Source organism: Peromyscus leucopus, chromosome 9 (genome assembly GCF_004664715.2).
Source record: "Peromyscus leucopus breed LL Stock chromosome 9, UCI_PerLeu_2.1, whole genome shotgun sequence".
NCBI classification, from domain to species: domain Eukaryota; kingdom Metazoa; phylum Chordata; class Mammalia; order Rodentia; family Cricetidae; genus Peromyscus; species Peromyscus leucopus.
In genome coordinates, this window is record NC_051070.1 from 102,715,993 (window position 1) to 102,737,922 (window position 21,930).

General features: G+C 48.8%; 1 protein-coding gene across 1 annotated transcript; it reads left to right on the forward strand.

Annotated features, from left to right (window-relative positions):
- Positions 1 to 869: 869 nt before the first annotated feature.
- On the forward strand, positions 870 to 21,181 carry Cdhr1 (cadherin related family member 1). Its single transcript, XM_028883029.2, has 17 exons — positions 870 to 1,164; positions 1,681 to 1,776; positions 2,641 to 2,786; positions 3,821 to 3,871; positions 5,093 to 5,182; positions 7,220 to 7,306; positions 8,537 to 8,653; positions 9,733 to 9,876; positions 10,261 to 10,339; positions 11,516 to 11,616; positions 13,269 to 13,472; positions 13,934 to 14,086; positions 15,954 to 16,118; positions 16,815 to 16,882; positions 17,479 to 17,707; positions 18,329 to 18,586; positions 19,079 to 21,181. Exons 1-17 carry the CDS (start codon positions 1,110 to 1,112, stop codon positions 19,613 to 19,615), a joined length of 2,580 nt encoding a protein of 859 aa, XP_028738862.1. The 5' UTR covers positions 870 to 1,109; the 3' UTR covers positions 19,616 to 21,181.
- Positions 21,182 to 21,930: the final 749 nt, after the last annotated feature.

Below are 21,930 nucleotides of genomic sequence, written 5' to 3' on the forward strand. Positions count from 1 at the left end.
TAATGTGCTGTGCACATTCTCAGCCAAAGGCCCACCAGAGTCCACACAAAGGCCTTTGGTCAGACTTACCCGGAATTTGCCGCACTTCCTAGGTGTCCTGATTCAGCCCCACCCTGCTGCTCTCTGAATCCCTGGTCCTTGCTAAGAGTTGATCACAGAGGCCTGCCCCAAGGGGTATAGGTGCTCTGCTTCCTTGAAGTACCCTGGAAAGGGAGGATGCCGAGAGCTCCATGGAACACACAGAGGGTCTCCTTTGTATCAGGGCACAGCATCCCATGGGCAGCTTTGAAAGCAAAGTGGTTTCAAGTTTTGCCTTACTTCTCACCTCAGCTGATGAATGACCCAACACGGAGAAGGGTACAGGGGACATCTCTGCTCACACTCTAGTGTCAGAGATGGAGGGTCCAAGCCAGGAACGCTCCTGGGCTTTCCTGTTCCTACTCTGTTCCGATAGTATCCTCTCTACTCTTGCTCTTTGGTCTAACTCAAAGCTAAAGGGCCTGTTTGAATTGCCAAGACAATGCCGCTTTTCAACACCCTTTCTTTCCCTCCACGCCGCCCTGGAAGAGGCTGGGCTGTTTTCCTGCTCACTATTTTATGTTCATGAATGCTTTGATTAGAGAGGTCTGACCCCCTGAAAGCCACAAAACAAAGTTAAATAAGGAAGGAAAATTCCTGCGCAGCCGGAGCCCCACCAAACCACGGGAAACCCTGAATTTCTTGTGGCTTGCTCAAGGTAGTCTGGGGCAGGCACACAGTCCCTCTGCAAAGCCCCACCTCTGCACCTGGCGCTCCTGAGTTGCTAGGGCACAGAGGGCGTGGTAGGAGGGAGGCAGTCTTGTCACGCCCTCCCGCCCGCCCGCTTCTCTAAGCTGGTCCTGGTAATTGGTCTCATTAGTTGTCTGACCGGAGCCATCCAACGGTGCAGATCCCGGAGCGCTGTCATCCGCTTAGCGCCCTCGCAACACCCGCGCTCCCTCCCTGCCACCGCTGCCGCCGCCGCCGTCACCTGCATCGTCGCCTCTGCCCTCCTCCCGCGCCTAGGGCATGCTCCGAGGTCCAGCACCCGGCCCCGGCAGTGGCCAGGCTCTCGACCAGTCTGCAGAGACATGAGGTGCTGCCCGCGGGCCGCCCTGGTCCTGGGGCTGCTGCGCATTTACCTGGGTGAGTGGCAAGGGCCCAGGAGGATGGGTGTTGGCGCTTCCTAGGGAAACACGGAGACTGAGGCTGCACTATCCAGTTGCAGACTATGGGAAGAGGGCAGCCAGCCTTCCATGAGCGAGGCAGAGCGATGGGACACTCCCTGGGTGCTTCTCCAGAGGCTGAGAGCCAGCATCCCCACAGACTGGGATGTTTTGGCTCCTTCAAACTCGAGCTGGGAGAATAGGGGGCTGATTTGCTGGCTGCCCTGGCAAGGCAGGAAATGTGACCTTGGGCGGCACACTACCCCTCTTCGAGCTCTTTGATGGGGTGGGATTGTCCTTCACCTTGATTCTAGGTGCCTGAGATAAAAGGTGTCCCTGCAAAGCTTGAACCTAGCCCAAGCATACCGTCACCAGGTACCCCAGGGAGGAACTCCTTGCAGGGAGACAGAACCCCTCTCTCATTAGCTGGGTCCAGACAGGTGATTTTGCTGGTGTGAAGCTCCCTCGAGGTTTCTATTTGTCTTCATTCTTTTAGCCCAGGCCAACTTTGCCCCTCACTTCTTTGACAATGGAGTGGGCAGCACCAACGGCAACATGGCACTGTTCAGCCTCCCAGAAGACACTCCTGTAGGTAAGAAAGTAGCCTTGGCCGCTGCATCCCCGGTCTCTGAGGGAGTTTTCCCCAGGGGAAACTCATCTCCCCAGAACTCAAGGGCACGACTCATGACTCCTCGCAGCCTATGGCATGCTCATGTCGCACGGTATGGGCTCCCATGGGTACTCTGTTTGTGCTCTGAATGCCCCAGGGTAATAGCAAGGAAGGAGGTCATTGCTGCTATGGTGCCCTAAACTGGACCCCTCCGAGAGACCAGGATGAAGACCCAAAGATGGGGGTGGGCTGACTCCCTCTGGAGCATAGTTGTGAGGAGCTTGCTGCTTCTTAGGGTGTGACCTTGGGCAAACATATCTACCTCCACAAGCCTACTTTAAAGCCACCCAAGAATAACCAAGAGATGTGCAGAGTGGTGGGCAGAAGGAGAGAGGGAAGGTTAACACCCTGTACTTCACCTTGTCCAGGTTTACCTAGCTCCTGGGAAGAGAGCAGAAAAACATAGGTGCCAGAACTCAGAAGTCCCCTAAGAGTCAGTCCCTCCTCCAAACAACTATGCTTTACTCCACTTGGCTCCTGATCCCAGGGACCCCTCCAGCTTCCACTTCCCAGAGGGAATTCATTCCAGGCAGAGGGAAAGTCACTGCAGTTACACACCTCCTCTCCAGGCTGTATTACAGATCGCCATCTGTAAAGTGGCTGATAATAACATCTGATAACTTTAGAGAATTAAGATAACATAGGAAGCAGCCAGCAGGGGTGAGGCCTGGTTGGGCTGTCGCCATGGCACTGAGTATTTACAGCGGAGTCTCTAGCTCTGAGCATCCGATATTTTCAGGAAAAGCTGGGTCCCAGGTTCCAGATATTCCCTTTGTCTCCTTCCAGGTTCTCACGTGTACACCCTGAATGGGACCGACCCCGAGGGAGACCCTCTCTCCTACCACATCAGCTTCGAGCCCAGCACTAGGAGTGTCTTTTCTGTTGACCCCAGTTGTGGAAGCATCACCCTGGTGGAAGAGCTGGACAGAGAGGTACAAAGAAGTACAGGAGAAAATTGGGGCTACGGCTTGCTTAGTACTCAGAACCTCTGTGCTGCTCTCTGTGGGAGAGGGGATGAGGGAAGGGGTGATCTCTACACTTCAGCTCTTCCCCTAGACCAGTCACATTAGCAAAGATTTCTTTATCCTCCCAGGGTGAACAGTCACAATCCTTCAGTGGCAGCTCTCAGCCTTGCTTGTCTTTAAAGCACATTCAACTAACAAGCAAAGCAAAACAAAATCAGTACTTGGGAGTTTCTGAAAGAGCCCCCCCCCCTTAAAGTAGGTTTTTAAGCCTGACCTTGGAGGAGCCCCACACACCACAGGGACTTCCACAGGCGAGGCTAGACTGAGAGAGTGCATCTGAGTTTGGGACACCCTGGTTCTGGGTACTTCTGAACCGTGGAATGATAGAGCATACATACATAATTCAGCCTTGGTCCTGGGGCTACAGCTATTTCTGGTTCCACAGCAAAACCCACTAACCACAGGTGAGTGGAGGGGACAGGAGGGGGGCTGGGGGGACGACTGCACTCAGCACAGTGGTGAGGATTTTGAAGTGGAGGCAGACTGCTGCCAGCACACTGCCCTGCATACCTATGGATCTGGTGACCTCCTCAAAATGCCAGCAAGTCTTTGGAAACACTTGGGACACCATTAACACGGACCATTGCCAAACCCTGGACTTCAGAGAGGTGCAGAGAAATAAGGGAGGGGAGGGGAAAAGAGAAGTGAGGAAAACTCCTCTCTTGGGTATACCAGAGTCACCCCCTCCCCCTTCTCTAGCAGGGCAACATCTGTTGGGGACACAAGGAGCCCTCTGGATCTATAAGAACTCTGGACACACATAGCCCTCCCAAATAAGGTCTCAAGCCTGGCGGGAGGGAGCTTCACAGGCCTTGCACACTATCACAGTCTTGTTCGGCTCCTGGGCTCCTTAAAACAGTCTTCTCTGATGGGGCCACAGCTTAGCACAGCCTCCAGTCTAAGCTGCTCCCAGCTTCTCGCTCAATCTTTTTGCTTCACAGAAGGAAGATGAGATCGAAGCCATCATTAGCATTTCCGATGGCCTGAACCTGGTAAGTCAGCCTTTATCATCTATGCCTGAACGGGGCATGGTTCCTCTTCCAGCTGTGGCACTCCCTGAACAAAACAAGCCAGGGACCGTGCAGGCCTGCCCAAAGCGCCCACATCTAAGGGGCACAGTCAGGCCATAGGTGAAGGAAGAAAAGGGATAAGCAGAGAGCAAGGCTTCGCTTCACATGGGTCTCACCTACACCACACATCTTCTCAAACCTGTCTACTCATTGCCCATCTGCCAGCTTCTGCTTCTGGCTCCTGGCCCGGGGGTGCCAGGTGTTCTCCCTCACTTCTCCTCCACTCCCACAGCCACTACTTTCTGCCTGTCACTTCGGTGCTGACATGATTACAACAGGCCCCAGGGGCTCCCTGACCACCCAATCTGCATTCAGAGGGCTGTCAAGGCTTTCACTGTCTGACATAGACCTGGCCGCTCTCCAGGTGTGAAAGCACTGACAGCTGGCCCTCCCCTCCCTCAGGATGAAATCCAAGTTGCCCTGCAAGGCCTCCCTGTCAGGTACCATCTGCCTCTCCTAACTCTTCTCCCCCATCCATCCTGCCAACCATCCAGACAGACTCTCCGTCTGTGCTCTGAATTCCTTTTGTGTCCATCTCCTCTTGGCTTTGCACATTGACCCCAGATTCCCAATTCATTTCTGCCTCTTCCCTCTGACAAACTTGCACAGGGTTGATACCTCTGGTCCCAGAGGCTCCCAGGTGTCCACCACCACAATTCAGGATACTTGCAGGACCTCTGGCAGAAGCATTCAGCATGAAAGACACATTGGTAGGGGTCATGGGCAAAGACTTTCTCAAGTGTTTCTATTTAGAGCATTGCTCCTTGGACTTGTATATTACATCGCCATTCTAATGGTGTATCTCTATGTGCTGATTTCTCCCCATGTCTAAGCCACTGTGGTCCCTGAAAATCCCCATCAAGTGTCCCTCTGTCTCTAGAGTGAAACAAAGTGCTTGTCATCAAAGGGTTGCTGAACAATATTTATTGCATGAATAAACAAAAGCAGGATGGAAAGGAGGAGAGAGAGGGGGAGAGGGAGAGAGAGACAGAGAGAGCAGAGAGAGAGAGAGAGAGAGAGAGAGAGAGAGAGAGAGAGAGAGAGAGAGAGAAATAGTAGAAAACATCTTTTTAATAGTAGGCCATCTTTTTAACCTCCCAAGAAGGTCTTCCTGCTCCGACTCCTGACTCTTCTACTCCTCAGGTGGCAGAGAAAGTCGTGATACTGGTGACAGATGCCAATGATGAGGCGCCAAGGTTCATCCAGGAGCCTTACATTGTCCTGGTTCCAGAGGTGAGTGAGGGGCCCCATGCAGGGACAAAGCTCTCATTTGGGTCCCGGCCTGATCCCAAGGCTGCCCTATGACTTGTGCAGAGGACCAGAGCCCTGGGTATAGTACAGCTATCTGTTACTCACTGCAACCGCTTGCTATTTTCACCATAACTGTAAATGCCTGCTTATTGTAGAAATGTTAAATGCATTTTCAAGTCATTCTCACGCTCCTACTTTGAGATCTCACTAAATTTTGTTATATTTCCTTTTAATATTCTTAGGTGTGGTTATAAGGTTTTTATTCTTTTTGTTTGATAATTGTGATTCTTAAAATATGCTCTCTGTATCTTGTTTCTTCATTTCATTACAATGTAAGAATTGTGTTATTTTGTTCCTTCATTGTCAAGCTTAGGCAATTAGCATCATTTTGATAGCTTCTATCAAGTGAACAGCCATCATACACTGATGGAACCCAAGAATCCCTTATATTTGGATATTTAGGCTTTAAATTTCTACTGTCACAGAAAACATCAACCTTTAAGCACAGCTTTTAAAATATTCACTTATTTATTGTATGTGTATGTGACTGTGTGTGTACCACATGCACACACAGGCCAGAAGAGGGGGTCAAGTCCCCTGAAACTGGGACTACAAATGGTTGTGAGCTGCCATGTGGGTGCTGGAAACCGAACAACAAAGGTTCTAAACCACTGAGCTATTTTTCCAGCCCCACACAGACATGTTTTTCCCCTTTAATTTTCTTTTTGTTGTTGTTGTTCTTCTTTTTTTTTCAAGACAGGGATTCTCTGTGCAGCCCTGGCTGTCCTGGAACTCAATCTGTAGACCAGGCTGGTCTCGAATGCAGAGATCTGCCTCTGCCTCTCAAGTGCTGAGATTCAAGGAGTACATCACCACCGCTGGGTTTCCACTTTTAATTTTGATTGTTTTTGAGCTAAATATGGTGACATACATCTGTAGTCTTATTACTCGGGAGGCAGGAGTGTCACCAAAACCAAACGGTTCTGGTTTTGTTTTTGAGACAGCTTCACTATGTAGAAAGCATGGCTTTGAATTCTGTTCTTCCTATCTCCACCTGAGATGCTTAGTGTCCAGGCTGGGGGTACAGTTCCATGGAAGGAAATTTGCCAGTAATGCTTGGAGCCCTGAATTTTCCCCCTATAAAAAGAATCCATAAGATAGAGTGAAAAAAAAAATGAAGTTACTGTACTGATTTGCTCACATGAAGTTTTTATTACTTGTTTTTATGAGCATAAGTATTTTCCCTGAATGCATATCTGCACCGCATGTGTGCAGTGCCCGAAGAGACCAGAGTTACAGATGGTTGTGATCTGCCACGTGGGTGTGGAGAACTGAACCCGGGTCCTCTGAAAGAGCAGTTGTCACTCATTTCTTACCTTACCAAAGTACTTTACTAAAAGGTCGCTTTGTTTGTCCTCTGCTCTATGATGCAAGAGAGCAACTGTCTCCATCCTGATGTTTGCTAAGGGGTCACTCGGAGAGTTTAGTGGGTAAAGGTATTTGCCAACAAGCTTGACTATCTGAGTTTGATCCCCAAGACCCACAAGGTGGAAGGAGAGAATCTGACCCGCATACAAGAGGCTGTACGCACACACACACACCTCAAAAAACAGGTCTTCTACATCAGTGGTGAAAGATACTCCATTCTTGCTGTAAACTGTTCTCTGGTGGTCCTGAAAATGCCCATGTTTATGGGCTGTGTCATTGTTGGTAAATTACAATTTCATATTTAAATCCTTTAGCTCTTAGTTTTTGCTAAGTCTAGTTTTAGGCCTAGTTTGTGCCTCTCACTCTCCCCTTTAGGACAGCCTCTCTCTTCTTGCCCTCCCCCTTTCCCTCCCTTTTCCTTGTATCCACTCCCTCAGCTCCCATCTGTCCCTGTCCCTCTCCATTCTTGTTGCTGAGTGCTTTGTCACCACTGTTCAGTCACCCTGTCGATCCCTCTGTTCCATGGCCCCCATGCCTCTGCCTCCCACATCGTCTTGTCATTGACACTGACCCTTCTCTGTGACCCCTCAGAACACACCTGCTGGGAGCAGTATCTTTAAGGTCCATGCGGAGGACAAGGACACAGGCTCTGGAGGGAGTGTCACCTATTTCCTACAGGTAAGATAGGACACACAGATGCAACCAGGGCCTTGAGATGGAGAGGACACCTGGATGTCCTCCATTTCCATCACCAGCTAGCATGTCCCCCATGCCTGCCAGTGTCTCTGTTCTCAAGGGTACCCCACAGGGATGAAGATCAGAAGGAGACAGGAGACTTTGCCCCCAATAGCCCATCTTGGCTTCCTCTGAGTTGGCCTAGAGCCCCCCCTCTAGGATTATTAGACCCTTGGCTCTCTACTTCCCCCACCCTTTCCCCTAAAGAAGTTCTGGACAAGTAGCACCCACGCAGGATGCAAGAAATCCATTTAGGACTCAAACAGTCATTAGGAAAAAGAAGAGAAGAGAAGAGACTATGCCAAATAAGAGAGCTGGGGTGCCCCAGCCCCCTCTTTCATCCCTCTATGCTGTGCTGGCAAAGATGGGGGCCTTCTCCCCTGAACCGCTGCCTTCTCCTGCTCTCCCAGGAGCCGCTGTCTACCCTCGAATGGCAATGGCTGCTGTTTTTTGCAGCACATCCTATTCTTTCCATATTTGCTCACCTGCCCTCAGATTCTCAAGGCAATACAGCCTTGTGGCTAGCACTACAAGTTCTAGAGAAATCCTCTGGACTCATAAGAACTAGAGAAGAACCCTTCCCCTCAAACACACACTGACCACTCATGTTCCTTCAACACGTTCCTTAACTCTTCTGCTGGGAGTGAGAAGCATTGCTTATTCAACCAGCATGAGGCTTAAATGTGTAAAGCTCTGATTGCAGTATCTAGAGTCTATTTCCCGACCTTCCCCAACTGGAAGAGCCCCTGAGCACCTTAGCAGAGGCAAGTGCTTTTACAGCCTGTTCCTGGTCACCCACCATCTCCTGTCAGACTTATAATCACCACAGCCATTTTTACCTGGTCTGGTTTGAAGGTCCACAGATCTCTCTCTTTCGCTACTACATGTAAGCCCCAGCTTCAAACCAAATCAGAACACTGAATGTTTCTTCCTGCTACATGTTAGCAGGCTTTGCTGAGAGGGAGAGAGCTGGTTTCGCCTGAAGATGTAGAAAGTTGAGCAAAACTATTGTTGATGGAAAATCCTGAGTTTAGACAGGCAGGACACTTGAACTTGGAATCTATGCCCCCAGGGTTTCTGGAATAAAAGCCAATGACTCCTTTAGTGGGCAGTGTGAGAACTCCTGACATGGCCTGGTTGCTCCTTGAGTTCAGCTGCTCCCCAATTTTACAGAACCTACACTCCTCCAAGTTCACCATGGACCGCCACAGTGGTGTGCTGCGTCTCCAGACTGGAGCCACACTGGACTATGAGAAGTCGAGGGCTCATTTCATCACTGTGGTTGCCAAGGTAACAAAGGAAGATCTAGGGGGAGCATCCAGTGGTAATTTCATCCTTTGCTAGGCTGGAGCACAGTGAGGTTCTATGAAGGAGAGGGTATTTTCAACAGCAAGAAACACAATGTGGGTGAGGCAGGGGCAGGGAAGGCCAGGAGGCAGCTGCTTGGAATCTCTCCTGCCTGAACACATTTTCCAGGAAGGCTGGTGTCTCTAGGCTAGAGGGGCCACATTTCCTTTTAGGGATGTCCTATGACTCTCTAGAAACTTAAGCTAGGTGCCTTCGTAGGGGAGGGAGCCATGACACAGATCTGTGTGCCTCTCACAATCTCCGGAGCCTCTCTCTATGCAGCCAGAGTGGCTCATGCTCCTCTTCCTTGCCATGTGATCAGCTGTCCTCTCTGAACTCGGTTTCCCCAAGTGCCTGCTTCTAAAGCCTAATGAAGTTCCTCACTTCAGTTTGGGAAGCACATAGTTGGAAGTTGGGAATGAGCAGACACTCAGGCAAGCCTCTTGCCCCAGGGAGAAGGAAAACCCAGCCGTCCCATTAGACTTACTGGATTCTTTGGTAGGAAGCCCCCTTCAGATCACAGCTTGACTGTAGGCCACCCTCCTGCAGCCTGTACCAGGAGGCTGGGTACCACTCCACCTGCTGGCTGCTCACTTCCCTTACTCTTACACAGAGGGGTCCCAAGTCACATTCCTGGGACTCCATGGCTGCCATCATAGAATGGACATATGGATGGTTCTTAGGAGCTGCTTGAGGCTTGGTTTCCAGCTAGGAATAGGAATTTCAGTCTGATTCTTCCTCCCCGGCACTAATCACACATAGAGAATGTACCCGGAGGGTTAATCCTGTGTCCAAAGAAACCAGTCAGACACCTGACACAAAGCCCCCACGGGGTCATTTCTTTGGCATGCCCAACACCACTGAGAAAGGAGAATGGACTCCAGAGACCCAAGAACAAATAGACACTAGAAGGAGCCAACTGGCTTCACAGCCAGGAGGTGGCAGGGGTATGTTAAAGTAGAGCCTGTCAGCTAGAGGCCAGCTTGTCTTCACCTTCCTTCTCTGGCCTAATTCCTTCCCAGGATGGTGGAGGCAGGCTTCGAGGGGCTGATGTGGTGTTCTCAGCCACCACCACGGTCACCGTCAATGTGGAAGATGTTCAGGATACGGCCCCTATGTTCGTGGGTACACCTTATTATGGTTATGTATATGAGGACACCCTTCCGGTGAGTGGCTGCATCGCCTACCCAGCGTTCCTTGTGTGACTCTCTGGGACTACCCTGAGGGTGGCTGGATTCACCGCACACTAGCCAGTCTCCCCTCTGGGAGGCTGGCTAGGAGTCAATCAGGAGGCCAAAAGTCTTTGGAGACTAATGCTTTGATCCTGGGGCCAGGGAGTGGCAAAGTTCATTCAGGTGGTTCCTTCAGCCTTGGGAGGCCAGGTGTGGAGAGCCCTAAGCAAGTCACAGCAGGGTCACCTTCTGGAGCCCCCCAAAGCCTAGCTTTTTTCCTGGGTGCGATGATGCCTCCTGTCCATGACGGGGCAGTGTTGGGTTAGGGGAGACACCCCTATCACCATCAGCCTCAGACAGCGGCTCCTGTTCTCCAAGGGCTCGGAGGTGCTGACGGTGGTTGCCATAGACGGAGACCGAGGCAAACCCAACCACATCCTCTACAGACTCTTGAACGGTAAGTGAGGGTAACTCTCTGCCACATCTCTGCTTCTGTGCAACTGGATTTTGGTTTCCTCACCTAGGGGACCGGGATGACAAGAAGCTGGGGGTAGGGCATGGGGGCTGGTCTCCTCAGATGACACCTTTGCTCTGTGCTTGTCATTACATCCAGTGAGAGGGAACACCACAGGGTCCCAAGAGAAAACGTACACTCTTTTTGTCCCAGACATAGCTACCAATGGCATGAGTAGCAAAATGTCTCCCGCATTCAGCATTTCTGTGTTTTGCTCTTTTTCTTTTCTGTTTGACTGGGGCAGATGACTGAATGACTTAGCTACAATGATGTTGTGGCATTTCCGTAATACTAGGCCTGTATGCAGAAAACAGGTCCAGAAGGCCGATAGGTATTGACTACTTCTTGATTTTAGTCTAAGTCAGATGACTCTAGAATGTTCTACTACTACAGCTGGACAGCAGGCAAGCAGGCCACAGTGTCCCTGGGGCGGGCTCCATGGCCTCAGGAGACCAGGCCAGCACACCTGAAGCCTGATCCCAGATAAACTTACATCTGTAATGCACTACCCTTCCCCTAAGACATGCTGGCACACAGTCACCTTCCAGGAGTTCAAATAAAAACATGCTCAGGGCCACCAAGAAATCACTGTGTAGGGCTACTTTTCCAGGGGTCTGACCACCACCTCTGAAACTGCCCTCCAGTTACAGTACGCTCATCCCACATCCCTCCTCTCCTCTCCTTTATACCCTCCATCTCCTGCACCTTCTCCAAGCTCCTCTCTGTCCTTCTCCTCTTCCCTCCTTCCATTCCCCTCTCTCCATCTTTCTTTCTTATCTCTTATCTCTCTCTCTTCTTAAATCTTCTTGTTCCTTTTTCCCTACACACACACACACATACACACACACACACACACACACACACACACACACACACTTTTATGTATAAGAAAAGGCACATGGGATGGATCCTGAGAGCTGTACAAAAGTTCAAGTTCAGATCTGTACTGGCTGAGGGATGTTAGACAAGTTACTTGGCTCCTCTGGGCAAGACACAGATGGCTGACAGGGTTCCATTCTATGAGGAGCTCTCCATGAGATGCCAGAAGACTGTGTGGCATGACTCCCATGCTACCTCCTATGACCTCGTACTAAACTGCGAGACATTTTTCTGTGACAGAGAGTGATGGAGTCTTCGAAATTAATGAGACATCTGGAGCCATCTCCGTCCTTCAGAGCCCTGCCCAGCTCCGGAGAGAGGTGTATGAGCTTCATGTGCAGGTGACACCCTATTTTCTTGGCTTATCCCCCACCCCCTACTCTTCAGTCTTGGAGAGCAACAAAAACTGATGAGACCCACGGGCTCAGTCTGGGGAGGAATTGAAATGTTTCTCCAAGGAACACCTACACCAGGCTGCAGCAAACACGTGCAAAGAGAAACATAAGATCACAAGCAGGGTTACTGAAAATGCGGAGGGTGCATCCCTCTGTGGGCTTGAGCCTGGACTCCATACAAATAGAGAGAGCTAGATGTGTTGTAAGCAGCAGGGAGCTATCAACATGAACACATACATTCCTTTTGCTCTGGACTGTGAATGCTGTCTGACCAGATGCCTCAAGCACCTACTTCTGTAACTTCCCAGCAGTGATTATCTGTATCTGGAACAGTAAGGAGGAGTAAACCCCTTTCTCTCCCAAGATGCTTTGAGTCAGGGACAGCCACTGAAAGAAAACTAGGACAGGCATGGAGGGAATGAGACAGTCCCCTGAGAGGATAGTTGTTCCAGGAGAGGAGCTGCTGGCAACATCCGCAACTGCAGAGCCTCAGAGGCTAAGGGTGAGGAGGATGTGGGGAGCAGGTGGAAGAAACAGTAGGGACTGGAGAAGTCTATGAGAATGTGCCAAGAATTGACTCACATAACCAAGCTAGCTGAGCCCTCTGACGCTAGGATGGTAGCGCCAGATGTGGTGTGGAAGTCTGTGTGAAGAACCTAAATGGGGATGGGTGAGAATTGAGTGGGATAGGAAAGAGAGACAGCATGCAGGGGCTTCTGAAAAGGAGTAGGTCTACAGATAGGTGTGGATTGGGGTCTGGGAGGGTCATTTTAGAGCAGTGGTTCTCAACCTATGGGTCATGACTCCGAAGACCATTGGAAAACACAGATATTTACTTTATGATTCATAACAGCAGCAAAATTACAGTTATGAAATAGCAATGAAACTAATTTTATGGTTGGGGATCACTACAACATGAGGAACTGTAATAAAGGGTTGTAGCATTAGGAAGGTTGAGAACCACTGCTCTAGAACATCTTTTTAGAAGTATAGAAGTAAACATCCTCATCCAGCACAGAAAGGAGCTCCTGGAAAAGGGATATTTGTCACAAGTTTCATGGGAGTGTCTATGATCACCCAGTCTTGGCTTTACAGCCTGTATTAGTTAGCTAATGCTTCATGAGAAATCACCCCAAGCTTAGTGGCCTAAAACAATATACAGGGGTAGGGAATCCAGATTCAGCTTGACTGGATCTTGGATTCCAAGGTCATTCACATAGCTGCAATCAGAGACAGTCAGGGCTGGGATCTCACTGGAGGCTTGGCTGGGGAAGGACTGGCTTTATGGCTCACTTGGTTTTTGGTATGACTCAGTTGTTCACTGGCTGTTGCCTATGGGTGACCATTAGCTCCTTATCCCATAACCTCTCTAGCATAGCTGCCTGCTTTGCAAAAGCCTTGGGAAAGGGAAACTCTGTTAGCCAAAAAGGAATTATAATCTCTAGTAATCTAACCACACTGCCAGTCAAAAGCAAATTTTCAGGTCAGGCCATGCTTAAAGAGAGGAATTGCAAGGGTATGCACACCAAGAGGAAAAATTACTAGGCCTAGTAACAGTCTGCGTGCCACACAGCCGTAGCCATCTGTTCCCATGCTAGGTGACAGAAGTCAACTCTCCAGGAAGCCCAGGTGCTCAGGCCGTGGTCCCAGTCACCATCAGGATTGTGGACCTCAACAACCATCCTCCAACATTCTATGGAGAGAGTGGACCCCAGAACAAGTTTGAACTATCTATGTATGAGCACCCACCCCAGGGGGAGATCCTTCGTGGACTCAAGATCACTGTCAATGACTCTGACCAGGTATGTGGCCATGCCCTTGACTTTGACTGGGTCTATGTCAGCGCTCAGTATCAGTGAGAGGGTCCAGGCAAGTCACAAATGAATGAAAGAAGATGGTGCAGCTAAGAGGTAGTGGAGCGAAGGTAGTCAATCCCATACTATTTGCTTAGACATTAATAATCAGTTGCAAAGTAAAAGGCAGTCAAAGCATGGGTCTTCTGCATTTGACCTTCTGACTGCACATGTGTAAATGTCTTTGCCTCCTCCAATGCTCAGCACAGAGTCAGGCTGTATTTATCTTTTACCTTGCTTAATTGTCATGCCCTGCTAAATCTGATTCTTAATCAATTCACCTTTATAGAGAAAGACTACTCACTGCTTAGGGTTAAGGGCATGTAAGGGCTCCTCAGCTAGCACAAATATATAATGCATTTCTATTCTTATTTATCTTCTATCTTCTCTCTTCAAACTCCATTGCCTAGGGAGCCAATGCCAAATTCAACTTACGGCTGGTGGGACCTGGAGGCATCTTTCGAGTTGTGCCACAAACGGTCCTGAATGAAGCCCAAGTCACCATCATAGTAGAGAACTCAGCTGCCATTGACTTTGAAAAATCTAAGTTGTTAACCTTCAAGGTAGGTGGGGCATTGCACAGCCCTGAGTGGGAAGGTAGGGCTGGGAGTAGGCTATCTCACATCACTGTCTGCATTCAGTGTGGGGGGACCATTGCCTTTCCCAGACCTGAGTGGTTCAACTCCTTTTTTTCCCAGAGTCTCTGCCCATCCTGTGGGCATGTGGACAATAGGAAGTAGGGTGGGGGTGGGGTGGCGACATTACCCTGCATCCTGTCTTCCTCCTTCCCCCAACACACACAGCTTCTGCAAAGTGCTCACAGCCTCATTCTTACTGAGGTGCCAGCTTCTAAACCACCACTGGCTGAGGAATTTGAGAGCTGGGGAGTCGAGGGCATACCAATATACTCTCTATTAACTACCAATATAGTTTGCTGTGTCAATAGAGGGAGAGAGAAACTATGTGGTTATCAAAATAGAGGTTTCTCAGGTGCCTTTGACATTTATCATCTGTTCCAGTAACAGCCTTCACAGAAGTGGGGAAATATATTTTTGATGTCATTTATAATTATTTAAAACTATGACTATGTATAAATTATTTCTATCATATATTAACATGCGAGTAATATATTAATTAAGAGGGAAAATAAGTACTTCAGTAATATTATTTAGCTCGTCATTATTTATAATTCTATATACACACAGAGTGTGAAGCCAGCATCATGATAAAAAGTGAAATACTAAAAGGCTTTGTCTGAAGTTGGGAGTAAAAAGTAAAACACAAATGTCACCAAGATGATTTAGCTCAACGTTTGGAATGATGCCATTCCAGACAAAGAGGAAATAAGAGCCAAAAATTTTCGGAAGGAGGAGCTAAAAAGTATTATTGTTTTCTCAGAAAAAAAATCTAAGAAAAATGATTGAAAGACTATCATAAGTAAAGCAGAGTCACAGCACAAAGTCAACACTCTACAGCAGCAGCTTTCTTAGGAAGTGAGAGGAAGGGGAAGAGAATGTGAATACAGTGGAATAAGAGACACTTTTGCAAAAGTAATTAATGCAACATTATTAGGAATTACCCTAATGAGAAACATGCGACACATGCAAGTTTTCCAGTGTTATCTAAGGAAAGCAAAGCTAGGAAGGTATTCCTGCCTTCAAAAATGCAAACCTCCCTAAGTTGGTTTTTGTTTTTGTCTTTTTGTTTTTGGGTTTTTTTTGTGTGTTGTTGTTGTTGTTGTTGTTTTTAAGACAGAGCCTTGCCATGTAGCTCAGGTCAACATGGATTTCACTGTGTAGCTCAAACTCACAGTCCTCCTGTCTCTGCCTCCTGAGTACTGGGATAATAGGCAGGTGCCGCTATGGCTACTCAAGCCAAATTACCTTTGACCTAAATTTCCTTTGGTGAGAAAACTTGATAGGATTATACTGGTTTGTATCTGGAGAAATCAACTCATGAGAACAGCTGGAAACTTGGATTAGAAAGGAATATGTAGATCCATAGAACAAGACAACCACAATAGCGATCCCAGGCCTGGGTACATTGGGAGTGACAAGAACACTAGGACTCACAGGGAGGCATGAGGAGGGACTGTGAAGAAGGTAGCAGGGATGGCCCACCTGGAGCCAGAGTAAGCACCGGATGCAGGCTGGGAGTGGTGGTACATGGCCGTAATCTTAGCGCTCAGGAGGCTGAGGAAGAAAGCTGGTCAGTTAAAGCTGGAGTTTGTAGTAAGACCCTGACACCAATAAATAAATAGATAGATAAACAAACAAACAAACAAACAAATAAAAATGCAACTCCACAGCAACAAAAGTCAGAGAGAAGAGCACACAGTTGCAAGACCAGTTCTCGGAGGAGGGATGGGTGGTAGTGGGCTTTTAGTGGGTAGCTGCCCTCCCTCAACTGTGTTTCTCCATCTTCCTCCAGCTCCTGGCTATTGAAGTGAACACCCCGGAGAAGTTCAGTTCCACAGCAGACATTGTGATCCAGCTTCTGGACACCAATGATAATGTCCCCAAGTTCACCTCTCACTACTACATTGCCAGGATCCCAGAGAATGCTCCAGGGGGCTCCAACGTGGTGGCTGTCACAGTAGGTTGAGGACTGGCTCACAAAGCCTACAGTCATGAGCTGTGATCTTTTTGTTTGTTTGTTTGTTTTGTTTTTCAAGACAGGGTTTCTTTGTGTAGCCTTGACTGTCCTGGTACTAGCTCTATAGAGCAAGCTGGCCTCAAACTCAGAGAGATCCATCTGCCTCTGCCTCCTGAGTGTTGGGATTAAATGTGTGTGCCACCACTGCCCAGCTGTTAGCCGTGACCTTGAATAAGCCCCTTGCCCTCTCTAACTCTCTGATTCTTCACCTAATGATAGTCCGTCTTCCCTCACTGTTATGTAGCTGGGGCCATATGAGGAAAGCGCCCCGTATCATGGCAGAGGGCACAGTCTCTTATAATTTGCTCATAAAGGATTATCTCCTTCCCTTTGCCATGTGCTGTAGAAGCAAGCGGTGGGGCCAGGTCCTGCTGGTGATAATGGAGATATATGTGCGAACGCCAAGCACAGGGCCTGAGGTCCACTCCCTCTCCTCCTCAGTTATGAAAGAAGAACAGATGTCTTCCAGACATAAAGCTTTTTGGTTTGCTCACATTTACTACCTCCTTGAAGAAAAGCAGGGCACAGAGCGACCCCCAGGCTTCTTCCTCCCCAGCGGGGCACACTCCAGGCTAGGCCAGCTTTCCATTGACTACCACACAGTGCGGGTCCCATTAGGAGCTTTCTTTTTTTCAGGCTGTGGATCCAGATACAGGACCATGGGGCAAAGTCCAGTACTCCATCTATGGGACCGGGTCAGACCTGTAAGTAGATCCAGAACACCAGACAAAGCCGTCTACAAGGCTCTGGGTGAAGGGAGCCTCTGCTTAAGCGGGGTGTGTGGGGGGGGACCAGTAAAAGGATAAGAGCCAGCTTAGGGAGGTGACCATCCCAGGGTACAGGGTAGAGAGGGACAAGGAATGGAAGGAAGCCATGGAGAGCCTGAGGTAGAGATAAGGGACACGCTAGTGAGGTGACTGGGAAAGAAGAAGGCCGGGGGTGTCGGTGTTGACCTCAGAAGGCAGGTAAGCCGGGATAGGATGGGGTGTGGATGGGGTGACAGGCCAGGGATAAGGAAAACAGACTGCAGTTTGCATTGTTGAGCTCCATAGTCAACGGCTGGATCTGCCTCCTAGAGTCAGATTGTAAGGATGGGGCAGGAGCAGGTGGGATGCTTTCAGAAGCTGCCTGATGTCTCACTGAAGACTTTTGGATGCATCTTATTACTGCAGGTGTGTGTGTGTGTGTGTGTGTGTGTGTGTGTGTGTGTGTGTGTGTGTGTGTAGGTGTAGGTGTAGGCATAGGCATGAGCATGCATGTACAAGTGTGCATGAGCAACTGTGCTTTCTGTGTTTGGTAGATTCTTGATTCACCCATCAACTGGGCTTATCTACACTCAGCCCTGGGCCAGCCTGGATGCTGAGGGCACTTCGAGGTACAACTTTTACGTGAAGGCAGAAGACATGGATGGGAGGTACAGCCTGGCTGAGGTGTTTGTCACTCTGTTGGATGTCAATGACCATTACCCTCAGTTTGTACAGAGCATCCAGGAGAAGACAATGGTGCTGGGAACCCCAGTGAAAATTGAGGTGGGTTTCAGAGACAGCTGAGCACTCCTGACTGAGCCATAAGAATTTAACTTAAAATAAATGTATCCTGATAAGGGCACTAGGCTACATGGCACTATACATAGCTTCTTTTTCACCCCAACTAGAAAACTTCCCTAGGAAAGAATACATCATCAATGAAACACCTGAGGCTCAGGGAGTACGAGTCCTGTTCTTGCCTGAATTCATGTAACTGACCTGCCTGCCTACAAAGCATGCTTTTCCCACTGTACACTATCTTCTCAATGCAGAAAAGTCATACATTCTGAATCCCAACAGACATGCTTTGAATACCAGATATCCCCCTTCCACCTCATTCTGGACCCGTCACTTGGCATCCAAGCTTTCATCTTTGCGTGTATAGTAAGGAGTCACCAACACCCACTTCACAAACTTCTGAGGACGGAGCCACACAACACCTGCTAGGGCCTAACATAGACCATGGCTCAGAGTAGCACACACGTTCAACTCTATCTACTCCAAATAGGATCGGAATCCTTTCCCATCAACCCAGAAAGCCTCACTTTATATACTGACTTAGCCAATATTCAAAGACATCTTCCCCAAGTGATCCTCTATCCCCCACCCCCCTGCCCTGCCCAGGCTACGGACCAGGATGCAGAGGAGCCGAACAACTTGGTAGACTACTCCATCACCCATGCAGAGCCAGCCAATGTGTTTGACATTGATGCACACACGGGAGAGATCTGGCTCAAGAATTCCATCCGCTCCTTGGAGGCCCTACACAACATCACACCCAGTGGAGACTACTCGTGGTCCCTACAGGTACAGGCCAAGGACCGAGGCTCCCCGTCTTTCAGCACCACAGCCTTACTCAAGATTGACATCACAGACACAGAGGTGAGTACAATGCTGCGGTCGGGAAAAGGGGGCAGAGAGCAACTTGTGCCAAAGGATACTGAGTCCTGTCAAGGACTTTCTGTGAAATCAAACCCATAGGCTTGGGAATCAAGTTGAAATTCTACCTTCAATATTAGTAGTGTGACTCTAGGCTATCTAAGCCTCCATTACCTTTCCTGTGTTAGAAGGTAGAAGTGAAAGCATTATATGTAGTTCTCAGCTCAGTGTCTGGCAGGAATTCATCATTTTGGTTTATGGTCCTCCCTGTAACCAAAGACAAGCAATATTCTGTTATTTCAAGGAAAGACTCCAGGAGTTTGAAATCTGCAGGAGACTATTGTGGTCTGTCTCAGTCTATTTTGCCTGAAGTTCTTATAGGGACGCCTTGGCACAGGATGTTTAAACCTGTCAGGCTTAGGGAAGCTCACTCTATCACTGTCCTCCAGGGAAGAGGAGGAAGCAGTTGACACAGGGTGTGGCTTTTTCTTCCAGACGCTGTCCCGAGGCTCCATGGCTGCCTTCCTGATACAGACCAAGGACAATCCCATGAAGGCTGTGGGTGTGTTGGCTGGAGTCATGGCCATTGTTGTGACCATAACTGTCCTCATCTCCACCGCCACCTTCTGGCGTAACAAGAAGTCCAACAAGGTCCTGCCTGTGAGGCGTGTGCTCCGAAGACGGCCCAGCCCTGCACCCCACACGGTTCGAACAGAGTGGCTCAAATTCAGGAGGGCCAAGGCTGCTACCAAGTTCATACTCAAAGAGGATCCCCCCAATGAGAACTGCAATAACGGTAGGGCAGGAATCACAGTGCCCCCCAGAGCTCCAGCTCTCCCGCCACCCCCTAAAATGTCATCCAGTACAGTGGCCCAACAGACAGTGCCTACTGTATCTGGATCCCTCACCCCACAGCCACCCCAACAATTACCCAAGCCCAAGCCCTCAGGAGGCCCCATTCAGTCCTCTCTGGTCTCTGAGCTCAAGCAAAAGTTTGAGAAGAAGAGTTTGGACAACAAGGCTTACTTCTAGAGTGTGTCCCATGATGCGTCTCTTCCCTTCCCCCAGTACTGACCCTCAGGGTCACCTCTATTTCGTACAATGTTGTAACCCTATATACAGGGCTCTGCAAAGTGCTTTGGGATGGAGAGTCCTCAGATGGGGTGCAGCTGGCAACCACAGGCCCACTACCCAAATCCTTGGCACAGCTACAAGGCTTTCTATTCTTCAGAGACTAGAAGCCCACAGGGAGTCAAGTCTGTGTGTTTCTACTCACCAATCCTAGACCCCATAGGCATTCGAATCCTACTGGGACCTTGTCATCCTTAGTTGAGAAGTAGGGCCCAGACCACGGGTGACAAGACTGGCAAGAATCTAGATCCTGAAGCTTCAGCTAACAGCAGGTTAATGGAGGTTTGTCCTCAGCTAAAGCTGAAAGTCAGTGAGCTTTGTGGGCTATAGAAGAGGGCAAAAATGCTCTAAAAACTCATGCTAACTGTTTAACTAGATGCAATAGAACTGGCATCTAGAAAAGACTGTGCTCCAGACTTGTAGGTGTAAGGTGAGCTTTTCTAAGAGTGAGAGCACATGTCTCCAGGCTGGCTTGAAGAGAGAGGGCAAAGCAGTAGGTGGATATCAGGACTGAGCTCAGGCAAGACTTGTGTGTTGATCCAGCTCTTCTCAAATCACATGACCTTAGAGATACTGTTTAAACTCTAATCGTCTTCTTCCTTGTCTGTAAAATGAAGCAGTGACTCTGAAGGCTTTCACCAAGTGCAGAACAGCATGATTACAAAGTATTTGTCCTAAGCCAGTTCTCTGGCTACACTTCATCCAGAAAGTATTAGCACCTTCAGCAACTCCAAGTGTCTACAGGAGGGACTATTCTGAGATTGGGGACAACCATCATTCTAGACAGCCACAGTCTGATCATGGCTTTCCCTGGACTCACACAACTTTCCCTCCATTCACTCCTCACCCCATGTCACTCTCAAAGAAGCTAAGTCAGGCAGTAACATCCAGTCCAAGTCTATTTTGCTGACACAGAGAAATGAGTCTCCCAGAGTGCTTTGCTCCATGAACACAGTGGATCGGTAGCAGGCATCTAGTCTGAGAGCTCCTGGTCCATACCATTTTTCTCTAGTTGGGACACAGCTTGTTAGCATGTGATAATCTTACAGGAGAGAAATCCTGCAAGCTGCCATGGTTAATACATAGAGGTTCTGTTGGCCTTTGAGAAAGGACTTTAAGGAAATTTAGATATGTACACTCGGCAAAGCCCTCTAGAATTTTGTGGTTTCTAATGTGATCAGATTGTATGAATATATGGTTTTCTTGATGCCCTAGTCTGTGTTCTGAAGTGTTACACAGATGTGCTAGTATGCAGAGTCCTCACCTGGAGATCTGCTGTTGCTGGCCTACACAGTATTAAGGTATGGATACTAAAAGTCCAGCCTGGAAGGCACTATCTAGCCCACGTTTCAGGAAAGTGCTGGGCTGGATCATGTTTGCCAACCCAGGGAGTTCAACATCCTATAATACGCATGCAGTCAAACTCTTTTGTAAGTGGTAAATAAAATCCATTATTCAAAGGATAAACTGACCTCCTGGCACTCTTTTATTTATGTTTACTGACTTGTGGAGACCAATATCACTGACCCCATAGCTCATTCAGTGGGAGATAGTATTCATTACCTCCATTCTGACACTGAGGGAGATTGCAACATTTTGTCTTAATTGTCTGCCTACATCTTAATTTCAACACCTTTGCAAACCTTGTCTTGTCCTGGATTTAAATTCTATTTTTCCTAATCTATAAGGATCCAATCAGAATTGCTTGGAGGAAGAAATAGGTGTGAAGCATGGGCTAATGACCCCTAAAGCAGTCCAGGAGGGGCAGGATTGGTAAAGTCTCGTGTGGGCATGAGGTTAGAGAAGCCGTTTATTTCTGGCAATGTAGTAGGGAAGACCTTTGGACTGGAAGTTCTGTTCAGCACTGTGGTCCTTAGGAGGAGAATGGATTTGTAGCCAAACTCAGGACCTTGACCAAGGAGAGTCAGTCTTGGAAGTGATCACAGAAGAAGAAAGGGCCTAGTAGCCAACATCAGCCACTGGAAGCGAGGAGGATAGAGCCAAACAAGACCAGCAAATGTGGTCAGCACTGGAGAAGACCCTGTCAGTGGGGTGAGGCCTCCAAGTCCCACAGCATGAGGAAGTGGCAAGCTGAAGGGCAGCCTACTCTAGCATGCTGAGATAGGTCCAGATCTGCAGTCTGCCTTGATGATAGGTTTCCAAGTCAGTAGGTGGGATGGAGACAGAACAGCTGCTGAGAATGCCATCCTCTTTTC

Coding starts and splice junctions, on each gene's coding strand:
- Cdhr1 (XM_028883029.2), top strand. CDS start 1,110: ATGAGGTGCTGCCCGCGGGCCGCCCTGGTCCTGGGGCTGCTGCGCATT. Junction 11,617..13,268: donor TGTATGAGCTTCATGTGCAG/GTGACACCCTAT, acceptor TTCCCATGCTAG/GTGACAGAAGTCAACTCTCC. Junction 14,087..15,953: donor CTAAGTTGTTAACCTTCAAG/GTAGGTGGGGCA, acceptor ATCTTCCTCCAG/CTCCTGGCTATTGAAGTGAA.